General features: G+C 39.0%; 1 protein-coding gene across 7 annotated transcripts in view; it reads right to left on the reverse strand.

Moving 5' to 3' along the window:
- The window catches only part of DCDC2C (doublecortin domain containing 2C), a 203194-nt gene that overhangs the window by 54455 nt on the left and 123922 nt on the right, over nt 1-24817 (reverse strand). For all 7 annotated transcript variants that reach the window (XM_060187039.1, XM_060187037.1, XM_060187036.1 and 4 more), the window contains one exon: nt 7758-7799. In XM_060187039.1, the coding sequence (XP_060043022.1) occupies nt 7758-7799 (42 nt within the window). The remainder of the gene's footprint in view (nt 1-7757; nt 7800-24817) is intronic.

A 24817-nucleotide genomic window follows, 5' to 3' on the forward strand; every position in this document is an offset into this window, starting at 1 on the left:
CATGCTCCCAGAGGGCTAGAGAATGGGAAAGCTACCATGGGAGGGGGTGGGTTATGGGGATTGGGCGGTGGGAATTGTGTGGAGTTGTATCCCTCCTACCTTATGTTTTTGTTCACTAATCCTTTCTTAAATAAAAAATTTTTAAAAAAAAAACTAAATAAAAATTTTTTAAAAAACTAAAAAAGATAGATATTCTGGTCCTTAAAAAACAAAAATGTAAATGTCTTATGATCCAGAAATATCATTCCTAGGCATACATCAAAAGACACAAAAGCACTCATGTGAAAGGATATATGTATCACAATATTCATAACCGCACTCTCCTCAATAGCCAAACTATGCAGTCAACCTAAATTTCCACCAACAGATGACTGGATAGAGAAGCTATGGAATGTGTGTGTATTCAGTGGAATACTACTTTTCCAGTAAGAAGACAGCAGTGTAGCCAGGTGTTGATTTACCCAGTAGAGCACATATCATCATGCATGAGGATCTGGGTTCAAGTTGCAATTAGGCCCACATTTAAAAAGACAGATGGGTTTGTCCATAGCTGCTCTATTATAGAACATCAGTTCAGTGCCTTGTGTTTTATTAAGGTGGAGTATTACACAGACTCTGTGTGTGTGTGTGTGTGTGTGTGTGTGTGTGTGTGTATGTGTGTGTGTGTGTGTGAGAGAGAGAGAGAGAGAGAGATTATGCTGAAGATAAAAGTATCATTAGAATTTTAAAGTGAAACTTTCTTTTACTTGATTCCAAGTGAATTTCCTATATATAGGGGAATCCAAGTTTTATCTTTCCAGAACCATGCAGTCATCTAAAATTTTCATTACTTAATATTTAATTCACCATATCCCACTTAGCAATATTGATGACTTACACTTAGCTTCTGAGACTCCTGTGTTGATCAATATTAACCTTGTCTCTTAGGAAAGCAATAAAATACTTAGCTATAGTGACAGAATGGCATCAAGATAATAAAAAGCATAAAATGGTAAAGATACTAGGCAGGCAATGAATTTCAGAAATCAATTCAGTAATCAATACCATTTTCATTCTGTCACAAAAATCCTGAGTCAGAGACAATGCTAGATTTAAAAAAAAAACTGGCTTTATTGGCATTTCTGGCCATGTTAATTAAATAAAACCCCTCTGCTGACTGACTGGTAAAGAATGCAACAAGAATAAATTGTTGCTATGGATTTGTGTATGCATGCTACTCCTGCATGATGTTTAAATAGTGTTTTCATCAGTAGCTGCAGGCAATGGAAAATGTCTAATGTTCTGAGCCTAGAGTTTACTAAACATCGTAAATCGTTTAAATATAATTTATGCTCATTGATATAAACCATTACACTGGTGGTTTTAAAAGGTCACAGTGTTTTATTACTCATACATTGCTAGTAACAGCACTTACAAACTTTATTATCTGTTAGTCTGGCACAAAGTATACCCCATCCCACTTTTGGCACTGCCCCTGAAACATATACGTAAAATAGACCTACCAGCTTTTTCCAAAACAGAGACCCCAAATATTCATCTGAAATATTCTTGTCTTTAGGTTCATGATTAGTCAACAATTTGTTTGGCTTTATATCTTATCTCTTTTTCCACTACTAGGTTCCAGATGCTACCATGATGCCAACCTGACTTCCCTAGACAGACGACCCCACCAATGTGTCCTGGAGCTCCACCTCTACAAACCCCTGTCCCACTAGGAAAAGAGAGAGACAGGTTGGGAGTATAGACAGACCTGCCAATGCCCATGTTCATCAGGGAAGCAATGGCAGAAGCCAGATCTTCCACCTTCTGCACCCCATAATGATCCTGGAGGTCCATGCCCCCAGAGGGATAAAGAATAGGAAAGCTTTCAAGGGAAGGCATGGGATACAGAGTTCTGGTGGTGAGAATTGTGTGGAATTGTACCACTCTTATCCTACGTTCTTGTCACTATTTACATTTTATGATTAAACAAAAATATAATAATAAAAAAATTATATCATTAAAAAGGAAGTATTCATTTCTGCCAGCACCATTCCTTAGACCATGGAGAATTCAGTCTTCAACAAATGTCTGAGCACAAAATGATTCAGGTTAAGTCATAATGGCAAAAACATATATGGAAATAAAGTAGATCATTATTCTTTTTTAAGAAAATAAGCACTAGGGCTGGGCAGTGGCATAACAGGTTGGGGGCACATGTTGCCATGAGCAAAGACCTAGGCTCCAACCCCTAGTTTTCACTTGTAGTGAGGAAGCTTAGTAAGTGGTGAAGCAGTGTTACAGGTGTCTCTCTTTCTCTCTGTCTCCCCCTTCTCTCTTAATTTCTTTATGTATCTAATATTTTTTTGGCTCCAGGGTTATCATCCAGGCTTAGTGACAGCACTACAAATCCACTGCTCCTCGAGGCCATTTTTTTCCATTTTATTGAATTGAGAGAAAATTGAGAAATTGAGAGAAGAAAGGGAGGGGGGAGAGAGAGAAAGACAGACACCTACAGACCTGCTTCACCACTTGTAAAGTGACCCCCCCTGCAGGTGGGGGGCTGGGGTCTCGAACCCAGATCCTTGCAGGGGTCCTTGCACTTTCTCCTATGTATGCTTAACCCGGTACACTACCACCTGGTAGTAGGAGAAAAATAAACAGAAGGGGTGAGATAAATAGTTGCTGGAAAATGTTAAGGTACACACAAAATAGTTTGGGGTGGTTGGGGAAATTACATGATTAAAATAGCACCCACATTTTCTAGAAGAAAATAGTTTTAAGAAATGATCAGAATGGGTAACTGGAAGAGAATAGATTTCTGGAAGAGGTGACTTATGACCTAACTGGAAATATGACATTAGATAGTATAAGGTCAGATAAAAAATGGAAACTTAGAAAATGACAAAGTATGAGAATTGGTGTCATACTGAAAGGTATTTCTTCAAATGAAACATGAGGGCTAGAGTTCCAGTTGAAAGGAAGCATTGCCTAGGGAGATATCTGCCACTTTTGCTCACCCAAACACTCCCTTTTCTGGTTCACCACTGTTAACAGAACTTTCTTGAGTAAGAAGATTAAGCGATGAACTCCCCCTTATTGTGAAAAAGATGCAAACCTAGCCACCTAAAGTATGACTTCCATAAATTCTCCCAAAGAACAATAAAGTTTTTTGGTTTTGTTTTTGTTTCATTGGCAATTCAGAGATTACATAGTAGATTTCAAGTTAAGCTTATAAAATTTTTAATTTATAGATATCAAGATTTCATCAGAACAGGTGAATTCGGGTGTACTGCTTTTACAATTCAAGACTGGTGAGTTGGCTAAGCGGATAAAATTTACATGAGTCCCGAAGAATAAATTTGATAATAGGCATGATCTTTATTCACATGCTTAATAATTTTTCTGCTCTCATTTTCCAATGGACTAAAATACAACTGCTTCAAAGGCAGACAAGGTCTACTTTTTCTATCAAACTGACAGTTTTGAACACATGGTACTCAGCAGGTCTTATGGTCCAGTGTTGCCGTCAATGAATGCAATTTGAAGGAACTTTACTTATTTATCTACTCATACATGAAATCATAAGATAAACAAAAAAAAATCTCTGAAGGTGACAGCTCATTGCATAAAACTGAATATAAATGCTAATAAAATACTTAATATACTTTTACCAGTAGCATATTAATTATTAAATTATATTACTGGGCTGTTGGAAAATTCATGATGCATTTTGGCACAGAAAAATGTCATGACTTTTCCAACAGTCCTATATATTTTTGAAGTCTTAATTTGTTCACAGTTACCATTCTCAGCCCCTGGCAGTTACCACTAAGACAGGTTAACCTCTCTTGATGCTTATAAATCAGAAATCATCCATGTGTTCACATAATACTCCATGATGCAAAACAAAACACCAAGTGCAGGCCATCAGTGACACACCTGGTTAAGTGCACATACTACCAAGTGCAAGGACCCAGGTTCGAGTCCCCACTTCCCTCCTACAGGGGGTCCGCTTCACAAAACCTTCTTGGTCCGTGGCCAAGAAGGTTTACAAGTATCTATCTTTTTCTTCCTCTCTCTCTCTTTCCCCATTGCCTCTCAATTTCTCTCTGTCCTATCAAATAAAAACTGGGGAGGGGGATAAATGGCCACTAGGAGCGGTGGGTTCACAGTGCCAGCAGCTATCCCCAGTGATAACACTGCTAGCAATAAAATAAATGAATAAATAAATAAATAAAAACACAAGCTATATTCTGTATATGCAGAATGTTCTGAATATCCTCTGCTATTGTTTATTTTTCAGGGAGTTACCAGTCTGTCATAGGGCAGAAGAATGATTCAACATGAAACTCAAATGATTTAAGTTTCAGCTGACTTTTTTGTTCAAACTGGACCTCAAGCATTCAAGATTTCATTGACCCAGGCCATTCTGTTCTTTCAGAAAGAGAGACAGACAGATATAAGGAGAGATACCACAGCACTAGAGCTTCCTCCACTGGCATTAACACCTTTCGTGTGGTACCTGGGCTCAAACCTGGCTGGTATACACGGCAAGACACAGCCCACCCAGTGAACTGTCTACTCAGCCTTAACTGACATTTTGAAATATATGACTGGGTAAGTTATTCTAATTACTTTTCTTAAACCTATTAATTTTTTTTACTATAACCATTAAAACATACCCAGTAAAGAAATCAAATGTTTATTCGAAGAGAACTGAAGGCAAGGTGGTAGGTAGCATGTGATGAAGCAGATCTTCTGATATCTCTCTTTATCTTCCCCTCTCTATCTCCCTCTCCTCTCCCAATTTCTCTCTAACCTAACAAATAAAAAATAGAGGGAAAAAAATAGTCTCCTAGAGCAGTAGGTTTTTAGTGTCCATCACAGCATTAAAGCTAGTGGCAATTTTAAAAAGAAAGAGAACTGAAACTGTCTTTTTAAAATTCTGGCATGAGAGCAAATGATACCCAAGAAGCAAAACAGGTAAGCTTTCTCTAAAAGAATTCCACAAAAACAAGGGGTTCATTATGTTGTTTGGGTGAAGGTTTATTGTTGTTGCTATTGTTATTTTTTATGTGAATGACAGCTCTGTGCAAAAATATTTAAATCTATTTCAAATAATAAACCCAACTTTCTGAAGTACGGTGAAAAGATTATTCTCAATATTAATTATTTATAGTGTTTGTTAAAATAAATTTTTCTATGACCCTCTTAATGTTCTACATAAAAAATAAATTTAAAAGTCTTGGAGCATAGATACAAAAATAATAGCAGATTCTAACCAGAGAAACTGAAGGCTTTCAGTAATCTTGGAGTTTGTTAATAAGTCTGCAATAAATATGAATTGCTTCTAATTTGATATTCTTAATTTTTTAAAGGTGAACTATTATAGAAAAAATCCATTAAACACTTTAATTAATATCAACTATAACTAAGCCATTGATTACAGGATTAGAAGTCAAATCTAATTTTGTTTTCAAGGAACTTAAACCTCTGCAAGAAATCACGAGTAGGATGGGGAATAGTATTAATAATACCGGCTAGAACCTATCCCATCAGGGAAAGATAGAAATAGGCTGGGAGTATGGATCAACTGCCAACATCCATGTCCAGTGGAGAAGCAATTACAGAAGCCATGACTCCCACCTTCTGTGCCCCATAAAGAATTTTGGTCTAGTGATCCGGGAGGTGGCACAGTGATAAAGCTTTGGACTCTCAAGCATGAGGTCCTGAGTTCGATCCATGTGCCGGAGTGATGTCTGGTTCTTTCTCTCCCCTCCTATCTTTCTCATTAATAAATAAATAAAATATTTTTTTTAAAAAAAGAATTTTGGTCCATACTTCCAGTGAGATAAAGAATAGGGAAGCTTCCAATGGAGGGGATGGGACACAGAACTCTTGTGGTGGCAACTTTCTGGAATTGTACCTCTGTCACCTTACAATCTTGTTAATCATTATTAAGTCACTAATAAAATTTAAAAATAATAATAATGGCTATAATTCTTTCCCAAGCCACAGTATGAGATACTTTGTGACTATTTTTAATTTTGATACTAGTTTTATAAGTTGAAAATAACCCAGTTTTATAGATGAGGAAACAGAGGCTCAAAGAAGTGATGCCACTCTCAGGCTGTTTACATGCATCAACGTTAGCATTCCTAGTTTCATGGTGTTTAGTAAATATTGATTAAAAGGATGTGTATGTCAAACAATTTCCTAAGGGCTACTATATGCTAAATCCAGGTGGATGTTTTTGAGTTTGCAGGGGGAACACCATCCACACACTTTATTCATATTTTCCAGCAAAATCCCCAATGATTGAAAACTGAGAGTCTCGTAAGACAAAATGCCATGTAACAAAGTTGATTATACTGATTTAACAAGAAGTAAGCGTGAGGAACAATCCAGTGTCAAACTTTCAACTGAAAAAAAAAAAGTGCTTTCATGGTCTGGCTTAAGCCTAAGTGATACAAACATTATTTTAACATAGAAAGGCTATACTGCTCAAGAACTTTCAACTCTATTTTCTAGATTGATTCTTGCAAGGTTAGCAAACTTAGAAACTTGTAAGACTACTGGTTAATTGAATTAATGGAGTTCAGAGAGTTGAACTTGCTTATCAAGGGGCACTAAGCAAGTTCATAGCAGAGCTGAGAATGAAATTTAGTGCTTTCCACCCATGCACTTTCTCAAGATAGAAATACATTTACAAATATGTGTGACCTCACCCTAAATACCAACAGGATCATTTAACTAGGTATTCAGTTCTATTTTTAATTAAATATAACAGCAACATCTAGTATATGTTATAAATATGATCTCTTATTCTGGAGAGTGATGTTATAAATAAACCGTAAACAAACTTCCAACAGGAGAGGAAACTGAAACTCTTAAGTAGAAGGGTTTTCCCAAGGTCACGTACTAGTGGGTGATGGATGGGGCATTCAACTCTGAGAGGACCTGACATTAAATCCCACACGGTTTTCCCAAGCTGGTTTTCATTAGGTAACCTTGCTCGATATTAGTATTTATGGCCCACGTTGCTTATGGAATGATGAGGAGTCTGAGTAAACTAAGGAATAAATAAATAAAAATCTTAGGCACTCAGATAAAAATCAGCATTGTCACTTCATTTAACAAATAATGATGGGACCTTAGTTCTGCTTAGGGCAGAGCTACTGCTAAGCAAATGGACTGCAGCTATAGAGATAAGCATGCCCTCGCCCACTTGGGCCAGTTGCTCTACTGGAACCATTACCTCCCCCAGAGTGCTATGAAGAAGCTGTTCTCCTTCAGCCCTGTCTGCTGACACATTTATCCTCAGCCTAATAGCTAGGGTCTGAAGGTGCAGGTTTTATGACTGCCTGGAAAACCTAAGGGAATGTCTCCAGGTGCCTGCTAGCAGATAACTTATGGAGCAGGTTGCCTAATGCACGACCCTAAAGGACTTTTCACTCTCCTGTTTATTATCTACCTTTACAGCAACTCCATCTTCCAACTTGAAACGCCTTAATAATGTTTATTTCTTCTAAGTTTGTCTTCTCTCTCTCTCTCTCTCTCTCTCTCACACACACACACACACACACACACACACACACACACACACACACATTCAGATGTATGTACTGTGGCCTGTTATAAAGATGTAGAATTTCATATTCTTAAAAAAAAAACTTAAAAAAAACATTTAACAAGACTTTAGACTCCTTTGATCATGTTGTTAAATCTATTTTCAGAATAGGAGTCACTTTACTATAGAATGTGTTGATACAAACCTGTCTTTCATTGTCTTCATGAAGGTCTTCCTCTTCTTTTTCCTATTATTAAAAAAAAAGATATAAATGAACTACCTGGAGAAAGGAAATTTTTAAGTAAATCCTAATCTTCCATGTTTCCTCTATCTCTTTGGGGTTGGTTCACAGTTTTATATTTTTATAAATGTCATTCATGATATATTTGTTTAATTCTTGTTCCTTTTTTAAATTTCCTTTTTTTCAGTTCCTTTTGCAACATGAAGATATTAAAAACTGAACCAGAGATACAGCTCACTTGGATAGCACACTGCTTCACGGGCATGACCCAGGTTTGAGATTTCCCCTGACCACACTGAAGGAAGCCTAGGTGCTGTGGTCTCTTTTTTTTAATATTTTTTATTTATTATTGGTAGACAGAGAAATTGAGAGGAAGGGGGAGATAGAGAGGGAAAGAGAGGCACAGGGACGCCTGCAAACCTGCTTTACCACAAGTGAGGCTTTTCCTCTGCAGAAGGGCCCCAGATCACATCAAATCGATGGGGTTTACAGTCAAGAATATTTATACACCTTTCCCATATTTGAGAGCTACTCTCTTCCCTGATCCAGCTTTCTGGTCTTTCTGCTAGCCATGACATCATCTCCCCAGACAATAATTAGGATCCACCTGCATATCAGATTTCAGGCTCAGGCCAAAAAAAAAAAAAAAAAAAACCCAGTAGTATAGCTACAGGCCTTTTGAAATATAACTAAAATATGCCTAGTAGCTATCTACAAAATGGAGGACCCACCACCTTCAACACTTCATCTGCATTATTCTAGCCTCTAGGTCCATGATTGTTCAACAATCAGTTTGGCTTTGTATATTAACTCTCTTTTCAGCCACCAGGTTCCAGATGCTAGCAGGATGCCAACCAGACTTCCTTGGACAGACAACCCCACCAATGTGACTTGGAGCTCCGCTTCCCCACTAAGGAAAGAGAGAGACAGGCTGGGAGTATGGATCAACCTGTTAATGCCCATGTTCAGTGGGGAAGCAATTACAGAAGCCAGACCTTCAACCTTCCACATCCCACAATAATCTTGGGTCCATACTCCCAAAGTGCTAAAGAATAGGAAAGCTATCAGTGAAGGGGATGGGATACAGAGATCTGGTGGTGGGAACTGTGTGAAGCTAAACACTTCTTATCCCATGGTTTTGTCAATGTTTCCTTTTTATAAATAAAAATTTTTAAATTAAAAATAAATTAATTAATTAACAGAAAAGTATAAAATCCTTCCATAAATATTACCTCAATTTATACTTTATCTTTTTTACTATTTATTTCCCTTTTGTTGCCCTTGTTGTTTTATTGTTGTTGTAATTATTATTGTTGTAGATGTCATCATTGTTAGATACAACAGAGAGCAATAGAGAGATGAGGGGAAAACAGAGAGGGGGAGAGAAAGATAGACACCTGCAGACCTGTTTCACTGCCTGTGAAGTGACTCCCCTGCAGGTGGGGAGCCAGGGCTCAAACCAGGATCCTTATACAGGTCCTTGCACTTTGCACCACCTGCACTTAACCCACTGTGCTACCGCCTGACCCCCTGCAACTTATACTTTAATCCTATTAAGGCATACTTTTTTTCTCCAGGCAATGCTAGAAAATATTGTCAATTTGATTTTTAAGCTTCTTGTTTAATATATATATATATGTATATATATACATATATATATATATATATATATATATATATAATAGGACAGAGAGAAATTGAGAGAGGAGGAGGAGATTGGGAAAGAGAAAGACACCTGCAGACCTGCTTCACCAAGTGGACCACCCCCCTGCAGGTCAGGAGCCCGGGGCTCAAACACAAATCCTTCACTGGGTCATTGCACTTCATACTATGTACACTTAACCCAGTACGCCACCAAATGACCCCCCACTTACATTTATTTCTTTTTTTCTTATTGGGGGATTAATGTTTTATAGTTGCCAGAAAATACAATAGTTTCTACATGCATAACATTTCCTACTTTTTCACATAACAATACAACACATACTAGGTCTACTGCCATCATGTTCCAGGACCTGAACCCTCCCCCTGATCCACCCCTGAGTCTTTTACTTTGGTGCAATACACCAGATCCAGCCCAAGTTCTATTAGTGTTTTCTCTTCTGATCTGGTTTTTCAACTTCTGCCTGTGAGTGAGATCATCCCATATTCATCCTTCTACTTCTGACTTATCTCACTCAACATGATTTTCTTCAAGCTCCATCCAAGATGGGCTGAAAATGGTGAAATCACCATTTTTTATTTTATTATAAAAAGGAAACACTGACAAAACCATAGGATAAGAGGGGTACAACTCCACACAGTTCCCACCACCAGAACTGTGTATCCCATCCCCTCCCTTGATAGCTTTCCTATTCCTTAACCCTCTGGGATTATGGACCCAAAGTCATTGTGGGATGCAGAAAGTGAAAGGTCTGGTTTCTGTAATTGCTTCCCCGCTGAACATGGGTCTTGGCAGGTCAATCCATATTCCCAGTCTGCCTCTCTCTTTCCCTAGTGGGGCGGGGTTCTGGGGAAGCGGAGCTCCAGGACACATTGGTGGGGTTGTCTATCCAGGGAATTCTGGTTGGCATCATGCTAGCATCTGGAACCTGGTGGCTGAAAAAAGTTAACATACAAAGCCAAACAAATTGTTGACCAGTCATGAACCTAAAGGCTAGAATAGTGCAGATGAAGAGTTGGGAGGGGGTCTCCATTTTATAGATAGCTAGTAGGCATATTTTAGTTATATTCCAAAGGGCCTGTGGCTATACTAGTTTTTTTTTTTTCCCCCGAGCCTGACATCTAATATACAGGTGAATCCAAGTTATTGTCTGGGGAGATGATGTCATGGTTGGAAAAGGACCAGAAAGCTAGATCAGTGAAGAGAGTAGCTCTCTAATATGAGAAAGGTGTATAAATATTGTTGACTATAAACCCCATCAGTTTGATGTGATCTGGGGCCCATATTCAGCTTAGAAGCCTATATGATGTCTGAATCCCTGTAGATCTGAGCTCACATTCTGTGGTCATAAGTAGGAACATTCCAAGCTGCCCCAATATCAGGACCCATCTTCCTCAGGTGGAAGATAGAGTATGTTGTCCAGCTTCCCTTCAGAGGATGGAACATTCTCTACCATTGTTCATCCAAGTTGAGGGCAAGGTCCTATGGGCACCCACAAAGGGGTCTATTTTGTTGTTCCTGATACAGATGACCAGTAACAATGGAGAGAGGGATTTATTTGAGGTCTAAGCTTATCATGTCTGTTTGGGACTTTCAGGACTCCCTGACTAGGGCCCCAGGAAATCATCATTTTTAATAGCTGAGTAGTATTCCATTGTGTACATAGACCATAACTTGCTCAGCCATTCATCTGCTGTTGGACACCTGGGTTGTTTCCATGTTTTGGATATTACAAATTGTGCTTCTATAAACATAGATATACATAAATCTTTTTGGATGAGTGTGTTTGGTTCCTTAGAATATATCCCCAGGAGAGGAATTGCAGGGTCATAGGGTAGATCCATTTCTAGCCTTCTGGGAGTTCTCCAGAGTTCTCCACAGTAGTTAAACTCATTTACATTCCCATTTGCAATGCAGGAGGATTCCTCACATTTCTTTAAACTGGAAATATATGGACAAACTAATTCTTTTATATGGAGAGGTGGGTGGTAGAGGCCAGCAAAGCTGCCTGAGAAGTCAACAATGAACAGAAGAGTTCCCACAACAAAGAAAATAAGCTTTTTGTATCCAAAGGAAATAGTGTACTTGGTACTCAGGACTTGCATGTTTGAGTTTTAATTTAATCTCTAGCACTTTATGTACCAGAGTAGTACTGTGAATCCTCTTTCTCTCTCTCTCTCTCTCTCTCTCTCTACCAGAGTAGTACTGTGACTCCTTTCTCTCTCTCTCTCTCCTCTCATATCCTCTCTCAAAACTCTCTATGTTCTATTAAATAAATAACTTTTTTTTAAAAAAATAAGGTGCCCCAGGATATGATGTGGCACAGCATTGGACTCTCAGCCATGAAGTCTTGAGTTCAGTCCTCAGCACTGCATATACAGAATGATTCTATATTTCCTCTTTCTTTCCTTTTTCTTCCTTTCTTTCTCTCTCATTAATAAATAGATAGATACATCTTAAAGGAGGAAAAATGGAAAAGGAGAATAAATCCCAAATGTTAATGGTGCTCAATTGATCAACCCTTGAACAGCCTTATTTTTCTGTCTGGATCCTTAAAATATACTAAACTCTCCTTCTCTTTCATAGTAATACTAATTAACATTTATTAAAACTTAAGCTCTTAACTATTATTTCCAGAGAGCAAGATATATATCACCTATAGAAACTCAAAACAGCAGCTTTGGGAGAGGAGCACGTAATTTAGGAGCAAAACCCCAACATGCAGCAGAAGATACTAGTTAAAGTCTGGTTATAACAAATAACAGTTGTGGGCATTTACTAAGTATAGCGCGTCTGTGACTTATGAATGACAGCTTGTAAGGCTGATTTCACTACTACTCTGTTTTACAGAGCAGGAGACCAAGGTACAGAGCAGCAAAGCTAATGTTACAGGCCCACTGATGATAGCACAGATGTCACCTCAGATGAGTTGGCTAAAAATCTATGCATTTCTTAGCCATTTTTAGGTATAATTTCAAGTATATCCTATTCTGAAGTATAATCAACATACAACATATTTGTTTCTGTTGTACAATTGAATGTTTTGATATCTGTATATAGTGAAATCATCATCATGACAAGTCAACCAGTTAGCATCTATCAGCACATACTGTAAAAATCTATTCTAACAATTTTCAAATACACTTACAGTATTTTTTAATGTTTTCTTTCTTATCTATTGTATAGAAACAAAGAAATCAAGAGGGAAGGGGGATAGAGAGAGAGAAAGAGAGACACTTGCAGCACTGCTTCACTGCTCACAAAGCTTCCCCCCTTGCTGATGAGGACTAGGGGCTTGAACTTGGCAATATAGTATGATTAACTGAAGTAGCATGTTATATAATACATGCCCATAACTCTCATAACTGGGAGTCTGTTAGCATTTGAGTACTTCACTCATTTTATTTAGTTCCAACCCCTGCCTCTGGAAACCATTACTTTGTTTTCTTTGTCTATGAGTATAATTTTTCTTTTCTTAAATTTTTTTATTGTCTTTATTTATTGGATAGAGACAGGCAGCAATCAAGAGGGTAGGGGGAGATAGACGTGCAGCACTGCTTCACCATTTGCAAAGCTTTCCTCCTGCAGGTGGGAACAGTGGACTCAAACCTGGGTCCTTGTGCATTGTAGCATGTATGCTCAACCAGGGGTTTGCCACCACCCAGCCCCCTCTGAGTTTAATCTTTCTTTGAGGTCTTGTAATTTATGTATTTATGTAAGTAATATATAAGATATAAATAAGTCATAATATAGTGCCTTTATCTGATTTATTTTGCTTCACATAATGATCTGGAGATCTTTCTCTATTGTTATTAATGACAAAATATATTCCTAATTTATAGCTGAATAGTATTCTATTGTGCAAATGGAATTTTCTCTATTCATTCATAATCCAATGGGAATTTAGAATGTTTATATATATAGCCAATACAAATAATTCTTTTTATTTCTTTATTGGGGAATTAATGTTTTACATTCGACAGTAAATACAACAGTTTGTACATGCATAAAATGTCTCAGTTTTCCATATTACAATACAACCCCCACCTCTGTCATCGTTCTTGGACCTGTATTCTCCCCCACACATGCTACAAATAATTCTACAATGAACACAGGAATGCATATTTATTGTTTTCCTCCTATAGTCAAATGTAGAATTATAGGATCACAAGGTAGTTCCTTTGTTAGTTTTCTTTTTCTTTTTTTTTTTTTTTAGGAAACTACATAATGTTTTTCATAGCAGCTACACAAATTTACATCTCCACCAACAGTGTACAAGGGCTCTCTTTTCTCCATATCTTGCCAATACATTATCTCTTGTCTTTGTAACAACCATTCTAACAGGTGTGAAGTACTGTCTCTTTAAGGTTCCCCTAATGCTTAGTGGTGTTGAGCATCTCTGTTTGTATATTCTTTGAAAAGTTTCTATTCTACCTTCTGCCCACTTTGAATCATATAGCTTTGGTGAATTTTAATTTTTTTGTATTTATTTATTTTCCCTTTTGTTGTCCTTGTTTTTTTATTGTTGTTGTAGTTATTGTTGTTGTTGTTGATGTTGTCATTGTTAGATAGGACAGAGAGAAATAGAGAGAGGAAGGGAAGACAGAGAGGGAGAGAGAAAGAGAGACACCTGCAGACCTGCTTCACCACCTGTGAAGCAACTCTCCTACAGGTGGAGAGCCAGGGACTCGAACCAGTGGCTCGAACTGGGGGCTTGAACCAGAATCCTTACTGGTCCTTGTGCTTCACATCACGTGCACTTAACCAGCTGTACTACGGCCCGACACCAGCTTTGGAGAATTTGATAAGCTACTTGTAAAATAAGCAAGTTGCAAATGTTCTATTTGTTGTGTTTTGACTTTATAGTATGCCCAAAGAGAAGTGTTTAATTTTCATGTAGAGAAATGCTATTCTTTGGGGGATGATTATTTCTGAAACAAAGACTTTTGAGAATCACTGACTATTAGGCTTCATTTTCAGTGCCTCCTATTGGGAATCATCTCCTCACCTAACCTTTGCCCTCCCCATCACCTTCTGCCACCACAAGCATGTAAAGCTAATCTACTGGTACTTCCGGAGGCATAGCTATGGAGTAAAAGCAGACTAGCTTTGCTATCCACAAACCACCCCCCAACTACAAAAAGTAATGAAAGCTCAACAAAATACAACCAAAATTTCTTCAGAAACTCATGAAGCAACAGGTGAGTAGATGGAAAAGGGGATGAGAGAAAGAGATCCCATAACTAAAAGTAGTGCTCAGAGAAGGCTGGCATCGCTATGTTCGTAGATGTATTATTCACAATAGTTGAAGAGTGGAAGCAGCCTAAATGCCTTAAACAGATGACTGGCTAAAGAATTTATGGGATATATATATTCCATGGAATAGTACTCTGCAATATAAAAGGTGATACTGTGTCCTTTAGGACAAAATGGACGGAACTGGAGGTGAAATTAGCAAAACAAGTAGAGATGAAAGACAACTACCAGATGGTTTCACTCATATTTAGAATCCAGAAATCTGATTCATATGAACTTGCAAAAAATAAAAAAGAAGCAAAAATCTGTAAGACTTGTGAGAACTGTGGTTGCTTTCATTGGGTAGCAGAAGGATGGGGGTACAGAACTTTGATGGTATGTGTGGTCTGGATCTATACATTGTAGTCTTACTATCTTAATTGATTAAAAATTCTACTAAAATGAAAAATAATAATAAAGCAAACCTACTATGCTCAAGGCTCTTGAACAAATTCAAAACTAGTTCCTCCTGTGTTCAATGTAATGGGTGTAATACGAAAGATGTCAAGAAAATAAATGAGGCACAGGCTCTTCCTTCACAGCATTTTCTCTGTCACAGGAAGTAACAGAAGCACATAAATAGTATAACAAATATCAAAGTGTGATTCATATGGTGTTGGAACTAGAAACAAAATATTGTTGGGGTCAGAGAAGGCTATTTACTACCTTTTGGTGAGGGATCCAGGAAGCTTAATGAGGAAATTGACATTTGTCAAGGATGCCTGGAGAGTAAGAGAAAACTCAGAACAGAAATAAGACAAAGGGCAATGGTCACCTCATCAATAATTTCCTCATTAGCCCTTTTGTGAGCCTCTTCAGGACCTTACTCTCACTACAAACTAACAACAGCAAGGACTATCCCACTCTCAAAAGGAAGGCCGGGTCATCCTACTCTGCCACCCAAGAAAGAGGCTCTGGAGAAGGGCAGCCTAGAATGTTCCCAGCTGGGACCATGGATCACAATCCATGGTCAGACATGTCAGCTCAGACTGACAGGGAACTGGAGATCATACAGGCTCCTTTACTAAAGAAAATGGGCCCCAGGTTAGATCAATGTGAAAATGCTGGTCCCAGTTCGGGGCGCCAGATGCTGGGCTAGCTTCGCGGGCAGGAGACAGATGACCAGGGACTCATGGGTGAGCTGGGAACGCAGTTCAATCTTTATTGATGAGTGGGGATGCAGTTCAACAATCCAATCTCTATTCATTAGAAAATACTGTCCTTTATATCTCCTGAGGCTGAAGTGTCAGGAAGAGGAAGTACGTAGGATAGGGGATGGGGAGAAGGAAAAAGCATGCGAACCAGTGAGGATTAAACCAGTGCAGGCAAAACAATGATTATGTAAACAGACCACAGCATCAAGCAATGCAATAGAAGGGGTCTTAGAAGCAGAATTTAGAAGCAAACCAACATTTCCCCCTTTCTTTTTAACTAATGGCCATAGTATCAGGAGTGTGGGGTGAACAGAAACCTATATCGTGCAGGCGTTTTCAAAAAAACTTGCATAAGACATGGAGGAACAAAAAGGAGAGCAGCAAGAACCAGTATGATGCCAAGGGGAGGCCTGAGGGAGCGTTTCCTACCTCAAAGGGCAGGGCCTATTGGGTGAAGAGCATCAGACTTTTAATCTGAGGGTCCAGGGTTCATGTCCCTGTTCAGGCACCAGATGCCAGGCTAGCTTCGAGGGCTGGAAAGAAAGACGGCCAGGGACTCATGGCTGAGCTGGGACATAGTTCAATCTTTATTGAGCGGGAATGCAGTTCAATCTTTATTGACGAGCGGGGATGCAGAGCAAGCTAGCTATCTCCAATCACAATCCTGTCCTATATATATATCTCCTGAGGCCAAAGTGTCAGGAAGAGGAAGTACATAGGATAGGGGTGGGGAGAAGAAAAAAGCATGAGAACCAGTGGGGATTAAAGCAATGAAAACAATGATTATGTAAATAGACCACAAGCAATGCAACAGAAGGGGTCTTAGAAGCAGAATTTAGAAGCAGACCAACATGAAAAGCAGTTAACTGTATTTATATAGCTTCTCAAGTTTGGGAACCATTCTCTGCCTTAACCTGACTTTCAAGTTCTATCCTGAACTCTGACACCATCTTTCCAGACAAGATTTCTTGCCCACACTTATGTTAGCTATCAAGCTCCAAAGAAAATACAGAAAATAGGCATCCTAGCTTCTTTCCTTACTCTCGTTGTCTCTATTCTACTTCTTGTTACTCATTTATTAAACATTTTGACTTGTTTTATATCTAACTGCCTTTCAGACACCAAGTCCCAGATGCTACCACAATCCCATTCTGACCTCTCTGGTCATATTATCTCTCTAGTCATATTGCCAACATGTCCCAAAACCTTACCTCTCCAGAGAGCTAGCCTACAAGGGAAAAATAGAGACAGGCTGAGAATATGGGTCAACCAGCCAACAATCATGTCATGCAGAGAAGCAATTACAGAAAACAGAACTCCTTCCATCCACACTCCAAAAAATAATTCTGGTCCATACTCACACAGGAAGAAATATTAGGGGAAGATGACCAGAAGGATCTGACCACAGTTCTACTTGGACACAGAACTTTTGTGACAAGCAACCTTTGTTTTTGCACCATCACTGAGAGGGAGGAGATTCTAAATAACATCTGAGGAAATCAAGCACTTATCTGAAAGGGTTACTAAGAGATGGTTTTATTCATAAGTGGAATACAGAGAATTGAGACACATGAACTTGGAAAAAGAATATATATATTCAAGCTATAATTATGACCTTCATAATTATGTTTATCATGGAGAATAAGGAGAGACACAGAACTCTGGTGGTTAAGAATGGTGTGGAATTATACCCCTATAATCTTACAATCGTGTAATCACTGTTAAATCACTGTCAGGATAGGATAATCCTGACTTGAAGTACATGATAGCTTTAGCTCAAAGCTCAGTTTTGCTTGATTGATGTGATGTTAACCCTTTTCACCTGATACTGATTGATGTAATGTACAAAGGCTGTGTAGAACAACAATAAAAGTGGAAGCCAGCAAGCAGAAGCAGAGCTTGCATTCCAGTGCCCCAACTCTCATTCACTATTCACTATGGTGCTCTGTGCTTTTCCTCTAAGTGCTAAAAGCTAAAAGCCTCCCTGAACCTCTCTTCAGCCAGCGAGCCTGAGCTTTGACTATCACTAATAAAAATACTTTAAAAATCAAAAAAGAAAGGAAATGAGACAGAAGGCATGCTGAGCAGTGCACTGAGAATGGAAAGGGGCAGAAAGTGCAAAAGTACTTTCAGAGGAAGAAATTTAACACCCAAAATATTTAAGTCAACACTTTTCCAATTCCCTTCTCCTTTGCTTCTTTCTTTCTCTAACTCCTTTTCTCGCTCTCTTTTCTGTTGGCTTCTCAGAATAAAAAATAAATTAAAATTTTATGCAGTTTTTCAGAAGGTAGACAAAACTATAGAACTATGAAATGGGGCAGGGGAGGGCGGTGGCACACCGGCTTAAGTGCACACAATACTAAGTGCAAGGACCCACGCAAGAATACCCCACCTGCAGGTGCACAAGCGGTGAAGCAGGTCTGCAGGTGTCTATCTTCCCCTCCTTTCTCAATTTCTCTCTGTCCTGCCTAGTGAAAATGGGAAAAAATGCCTCCAGGAACAGTGGATTTGTAGTGCAGGCACTGAGCCCTAGTGATAACCCTAGACGCAAAAATAATAATAATAATAATAGTAGTAGTAGCAGTAATAATATGAAAGGGTTGGAAAGGGTTCAGATCCTGGAACATGATGGCAGAGGACCTAGTGGAGGTTGTATTGTCATGTGGAAAACTGGGAAATGTTATGCATGTTCAAACTATTATATTTACTGTCAACTATAAACCATTAATCCCCCAATAAAGAAATTTTAAAAATATATGAAAAGGTTGATAACCCAGATTTCAGAGTCAAAATTTAGAACGCTTGAGTTGCCAGGGCCCTACCATTCTCAGGCAAAATGTCTTATCTGCCATCTGCCTGTTGAATTTGGTCTGTGGACCACACTGGTCCTTTCCAGGAGCAGGAACTCCTGCCTTCTCTGGGGAGCCATAAATACAAGGTCTGAAGATATAGCCCCAGCCCTCCTGTTCACATACCACATTCCTTCAGGAAGGAACTGAATCTTTCCAAAACCTTCATATACTTTTCTCTAAACTTAGGAAGCATCACAGAAACAAAATGCTGCTTGCACACACACAAAAAAAATGTTTTATAATCAATGTGTCTCAACAAATCAGGCACAAAGAACTGGAGAAATGCCAGTTTGCCTCCCTTCAGACAATTCTCAAGCAACCCAATTTAATTAAAATCCTGCACCTTAGACACAGTCTGAAATAAGCAAAATGGAAAGTATATGTTTCATCTTTATTAGTCCTCAGAAGGGTTTTATAAATTAGTTGATTAATGGTGGTAACACTGCATTTCTAAGGTGAAAAACAGAGTTGTCAGGACTAAAAACATTGAAAGCATTCTGAAGATTACTTGCCAGTGACAGAATAGCTCTACTTTTCATTTTATTTTTTTATTTTTATCTCACTTCTAAGTCAGAGAGAAGCATAATGACAAATTAAATGCCTGTGTGCCTAATTCCCTGAATGGTGAATGAGCAAGATCTAATCCTGATACCTGCATTTACATGATTCATTCAAATTGCATTAAACCACCCCCCGCCCTGGCCCTTACCTGAACTCTGTTCCTGAACCAAAGATTCCACTGCTCCTGGTAGTCTTTGTTTGTTTTAGTTTATTTTTTAATTATGATAGAGATAGGAAAGAAGAAGAAGAAAAAGGAAAGGAGACATACCTGTAATCTGCTCCACTGCTCATGAAGCTTTCCCCACCACCACCCCCCACAGACGGCGACTGGGGGTTTGAACTTATGTCCTTGTGTATGATGACTTGGGCATTTTGCTGACTGTTCCTCTGTAAACAGGGAATTGGTGAAGAAAAGGTATGACATCTGGCATGGAGGAAAACAATCTACTCACACTGATCCAGAAATAGATCATGCTATAAGTCCTGGGCCCCAAATTGATAGAGTTTCTTTTTTATACCATAATAGCATACAAAGTAAGCTGGAGTAATGATTAACAATTTTAGGGGTCATGCAGACCATAAGAGGACATGTAAACCATTGTGGGGGGTGGATAGTAAAAAGTTAACTTTTTAAAAAGTCCTCAAGGCCCTGTAAACATAAGGACACGGAGGGGAATTAAACCTGGAGTTTATAGATGTCCTTTAGATCTGGTACAAATATTTTAAATTGGGGGCCAGGCAGTGGTGCACCCGGCTAAGCACACATACTGCAAAGTGCAAGGACACATGCAAGGGTCCTGGTTTGAGCCCCTGGCTCCCCACCTGCAGGGGAGTCGCCTCAGAAGCAGTGAAACAGGTCTGCGGTTTGTTTTCTCTCTCTCTCTCTCTCCCTCTCTCTCTCTCTCTCTCTCTCCTCCTTTCTCAATTTCTCTCTGTCCTATCAAAAAAAATCAAAATAGTCGCCTCAGGAGCAGTGGACTCATAGTGCAGGCACTGAGCCCCAGCAATAAGCATGGAGGCAAAAAAAATTTTTTTTTATTATTTTTTATATATTTATTTATTTATATTTTTAAATGTGTTTTTTTTTCTTTATTTATTTGATAGACACAGCCAGAAATTAAGAGGGGAGAGGAAGATAGAGGGGGAGAGAGACAGAGAGACATCTGCATCCCTGCTTCACCATTCATGAAGTTTCCCCCCTACAGGTGGGGACCAGGGGTTTGAACCTGGGTCCTTGGCACACTGTAACATGTGCACCAACACCTGGCCCCCCTTTTAATTATTTTTATACACTACTTCACTCCCTATTTCATTTGATGCTTGACCTGACTCAGAAAGGTCAAACAGCATCAAGTTATAACAACTATTAAGAGTAAGCTACAGTAACAAATATTAATGAGAAGTGACTGTATATTATAGTAAGGTAACTCATGTAGAGAACAAGGACCATCTATTCGTCTTATCAGTGATTGAGTCTTTAGTTTCTATTGTTCAGTTTTGGAGCTGGCATATTTCTGGTCCACAGGCCCATCTGATGTCTTCTCTTGGAGAGTCAACTTGCAAGTTAGTTGTTAGGACAAACAATTATGAGTTGAAGCACAACAGATTTGGTTTTTTTCTTCTTTTTTTTTTATTTCTTTATTGGTGCATTAATAGGTTACAGTCGACAGTAAAACACAATAGTTTGTATATACGTAACATTTCCCAGTTTTCCACATAACAATACAACCCCCACTAGGTCCTCCTCTGCCTTCATGTTCCAGGACATGAACCCTCCACCACCCCAATCAAACTCTTTTACTTCAGTGCAATACACCAACTCTACTCCAAGTTCTGCTTTGTGTTTTCCCTTCTGATCTTGTTTTTAACTTCAGTCTATGAATGAGATCATCCCATATTCATCCTTCTGATTCTGACTTATCTCACTTAACCTGATTCCTTCAAGATTCACCCAAGATCAGGTGAAGAAGGTGAAATCACCTTTTCTAATAGCTGAGTAGTATTCCATTGTGTATATATACCACAATTCGCTCAGCCACTCATCTGTTGTTGGACACCTGGGTTGGTTCCAGGTTTTGGTTATTACAAATTGGAAGCATAACAGTTTTTAAAGGTATGTGGGCAACAGAATGGCATTGGGCAGCAGTGTAACCTTTGTATCATTTTTTTTTTACACAGAACTATCCCCTCTACTATTGGGATAGGTTTTGGAGCTAACAATATTTTCGTTGTCTAGATAAGAAAAGGTAGAGAATCCACAGGTCTTGGGGCTGGGAGGCGGCACACCTGGTTAAGTGCACACACTACAATGTGCAGGGACCTGCAGGGGGAAAGCTTCACCAGTGGTGAAGTAGAGCAGCAGGTGTCTCTCTGTCCCTCTCCCTCTCTATCTTCCCCTTCCCTCTCAACTTCTCTCTGTCTCTATCCAATGACAAATAAATAAAAATAAAATAGTAATAATAATTTTAAAATAAATAATATAAAAAAGAGAATCTGCAGGTCTTTATTTGAAAGACAAGCAAGAAATGCAGACAAATATTACAACCTAAAGAATATCTGGGACAATGGTATTAAAATGGAGAATGGAACTTGAGAACTGGGTTATAGCAAAGAGAAGAGCTCTCAAATTAAAACAGTGTTTGCAATTCACTATGTACCAGATCAATATGGCCCAGGCCTATGTATATTATTATCTAGCAAGGAGCCTGTATGACCTCTGAGACCCTGTAAGTCTAAGCTCACGGTCTGTGTCACAGCTAGGGCTATGTCCACATGTTGCAGGACCAGGCTTCTTCAAGTGGCAGAGTAGTGTGACACAGACTCCCTTCAGAGAGCAGAGCAGTCATTACCAGTGTTACTCTGCAATGAGAAAAAGCCCACAAAAAGGGCTGACAAAAACATCCCTGATGGAAGTGACCAGCAATGGCAGGCAGAGGGATCCCTTGTAGGTCTAGGCTTATAGTAGTTATGAGAAATTTCAGATTCCATGACTAGGACCCCATGTTATTAGGTGTCTTGGCATTAGCCAAAAATGGCCTTTATTAGGCGAGCCAGTCTCTTGTCTCTAACAGTTTTTATAGTCTCTCTGTCTGACAAATTCTGTTGTTCATTATGCGAGGTCTGCTGCATAGCTTGATGCTGTGGTCTATTTACATAATCACTGTCTTGCCAGAGACCCACCCTGCCTGCAGGGTATTGGTTTCATCCCCACTGGTTAGATGGAAGCTTTCTATGTTCTGTTCGTGCTCTTTTTTTGCTCCGCCCCCTCTCCTAATCATTTCCTTTCCCCTTGCCACTTCTGGTGAAGGGATACATAAAAGGCGATGTATCTGATCAATAAACAAGGGGATTGCGTTCCTGCTCAGCCATGAGTTCCTGGTCGTCTCTCTCCTGCCCGCGAAGCTAGCCCGGCATATGGCGCCCGAACAGGGACCAGCATATTGGTGCCCAATGGCAAAGTTCAAGCTTTTTCTCAGTTGTTAAGGCCTTGAAGGCTATTTGTTTTATAATAAATAATATAAATAATAAATAATATCATATAATAATAATTTGTATTTACTACAAAGTCACTTAAGAATAACATTATTTTGTGGTCTGGGAGGTGGTGCAGTAGTCAAGGAACTAGACTCTCAAGCATGAGGTTTTGAGTTCAATCCCTGGTAGCACATGTACCAGAGTGATGTCTGGCTCTTTCTCTCTCTCCTCCTATCTTTCTCATTAATAAGATATATAAAATCTTAAAAAAAAAAAAAGAATAACATTATTTTACGAAAAAGGAGAACCAGAAATTGGTTTTATATGACACAGGATTCAGTGTAAAAACTTCTAGAAATTTGGGCCAGGTAGTGGTGCATCTAGTTAAGCACTCACATTATAGTGCTCAAGGACCCAGGTTCAAGCCCCTAGTCCCCACCTGCAGGAGGAAAGCTTTACAAGTGATGAAGCAGGGCTGCAGGTGTGTATCTTCTCTCCCTCTCTGTCTCCTCCTCTTCTCTCAATTTCTCTCTGTCTCTATCCAATAATAAGTAAAAATAAAAATAAACTTCTAGAAATTAATAATTTACTCTTAGTTGTCTTTCAACAACTCACCCACTACAAACTTTTTATTATATGTTTTATTTATTCTATACACCTATTAACATTTTTTTGTTCAACTGTATTCCAGTTCTCTCATATACATATATTCTGTTACCTTCTTAACCAGGAAACACATTCTGTACTTTTTTATGACACCCATGGAGTGGTTCTGACTAAGTCAGGGAAGATCCTTTACCAGGCTATATTAAAATATACATTTTAGAATAGTGGAGAGGAAGTGTTAGGGAGGTACTCACATGCTCCCAGAGGGCTAGAGAATGGGAAAGCTATCATGGGAGGGGGTGGGTTATGGGGATTGGGTGGTGGGAATTGTGTGGAGTTGTACCCCTCCTACCTTATGTTTTTGTTCATTAATCCTTTCTTAAACAAAAAATTAAAAATATATATATATATACATTTTAAAACTTTGTTCTGGTTAGCTTAAGCAGCATAAGTTTGAATTCACACACACAAAAAAAAGCTTTAAACTAAACCTTATATAATTGTTTAAATGTTAAAAAAAATAATAACTTTAATAGGACCAGGTGGTGGTACACCTGGCTAAGTGCACACATTACACACAAGGACTCAGGTTCAAGTCCCTGGTACCCACCTGCAGAGGGAAAGCTTCATGAGTGGTGAAGTAGGTCTGCAGGTGTCTATCTTCCTCTCCCCCTCTCTGTCTTCCCCTCCTCTCTCCATTTCTCTCTGTCCTATCCAACAACCTGCAGGTGGGGAGCCAGACTCAAACCGGGATACTTATGCCAGTCCTTGAGCTTTGCACCATGTGGGCTTAACCTGCTGCACTACCACCCAACTCCCTTAACCTCTAAATTCTAACTCAGTCTTAATTTACTCAGAATAAACCTTTGATCATGTCTCAAAAACAAAGTACTTTTGAGTTAGACACCCAAGATAACTAGTATAAAACATGTCGACACGTGGACATGGACAGATTTCATAAGAATTTAGTCAAATTGACTTTTAAACAGTCTTAACTCTTAATGAAAAGACCATTATTTTATTTTATTGCCTCCATAGTTATTGCTGGGGCTCAGTGAATGCACCATGAATCCACTGCTCCTGGAGGCCAATTTTTTTTACCCCTTTTGTTGCCCTTGTTGTTGTAACCTTGTTGTGGTTATTACTGTTGCTATTGATGTCATTTGTTGTTGGATAGGACAGAGAGAAATGGAGAGAGGAGGGGAAAACAGAGAGGGGGAGAGAAAGATAGACACCTGCAGACCTGCTTCACTGCCTGTGAAGTGACTTCCCTGCAGGTGGGGAGCGGCCAGTCCCTGTGCCTTGTGCCACGTGAGCTTAAGCCACTGTGCTACCGCTGAACCCCTTACTATTTACTTTTAGGGGAGATGCAGAAAGTAAGATACACAAAGAAGGAAACCAGATCATTGTTCAGTTCTA

This window comes from Erinaceus europaeus, chromosome 3 (assembly GCF_950295315.1).
Source record: "Erinaceus europaeus chromosome 3, mEriEur2.1, whole genome shotgun sequence".
In the NCBI taxonomy this organism is placed as follows: domain Eukaryota; kingdom Metazoa; phylum Chordata; class Mammalia; order Eulipotyphla; family Erinaceidae; genus Erinaceus; species Erinaceus europaeus.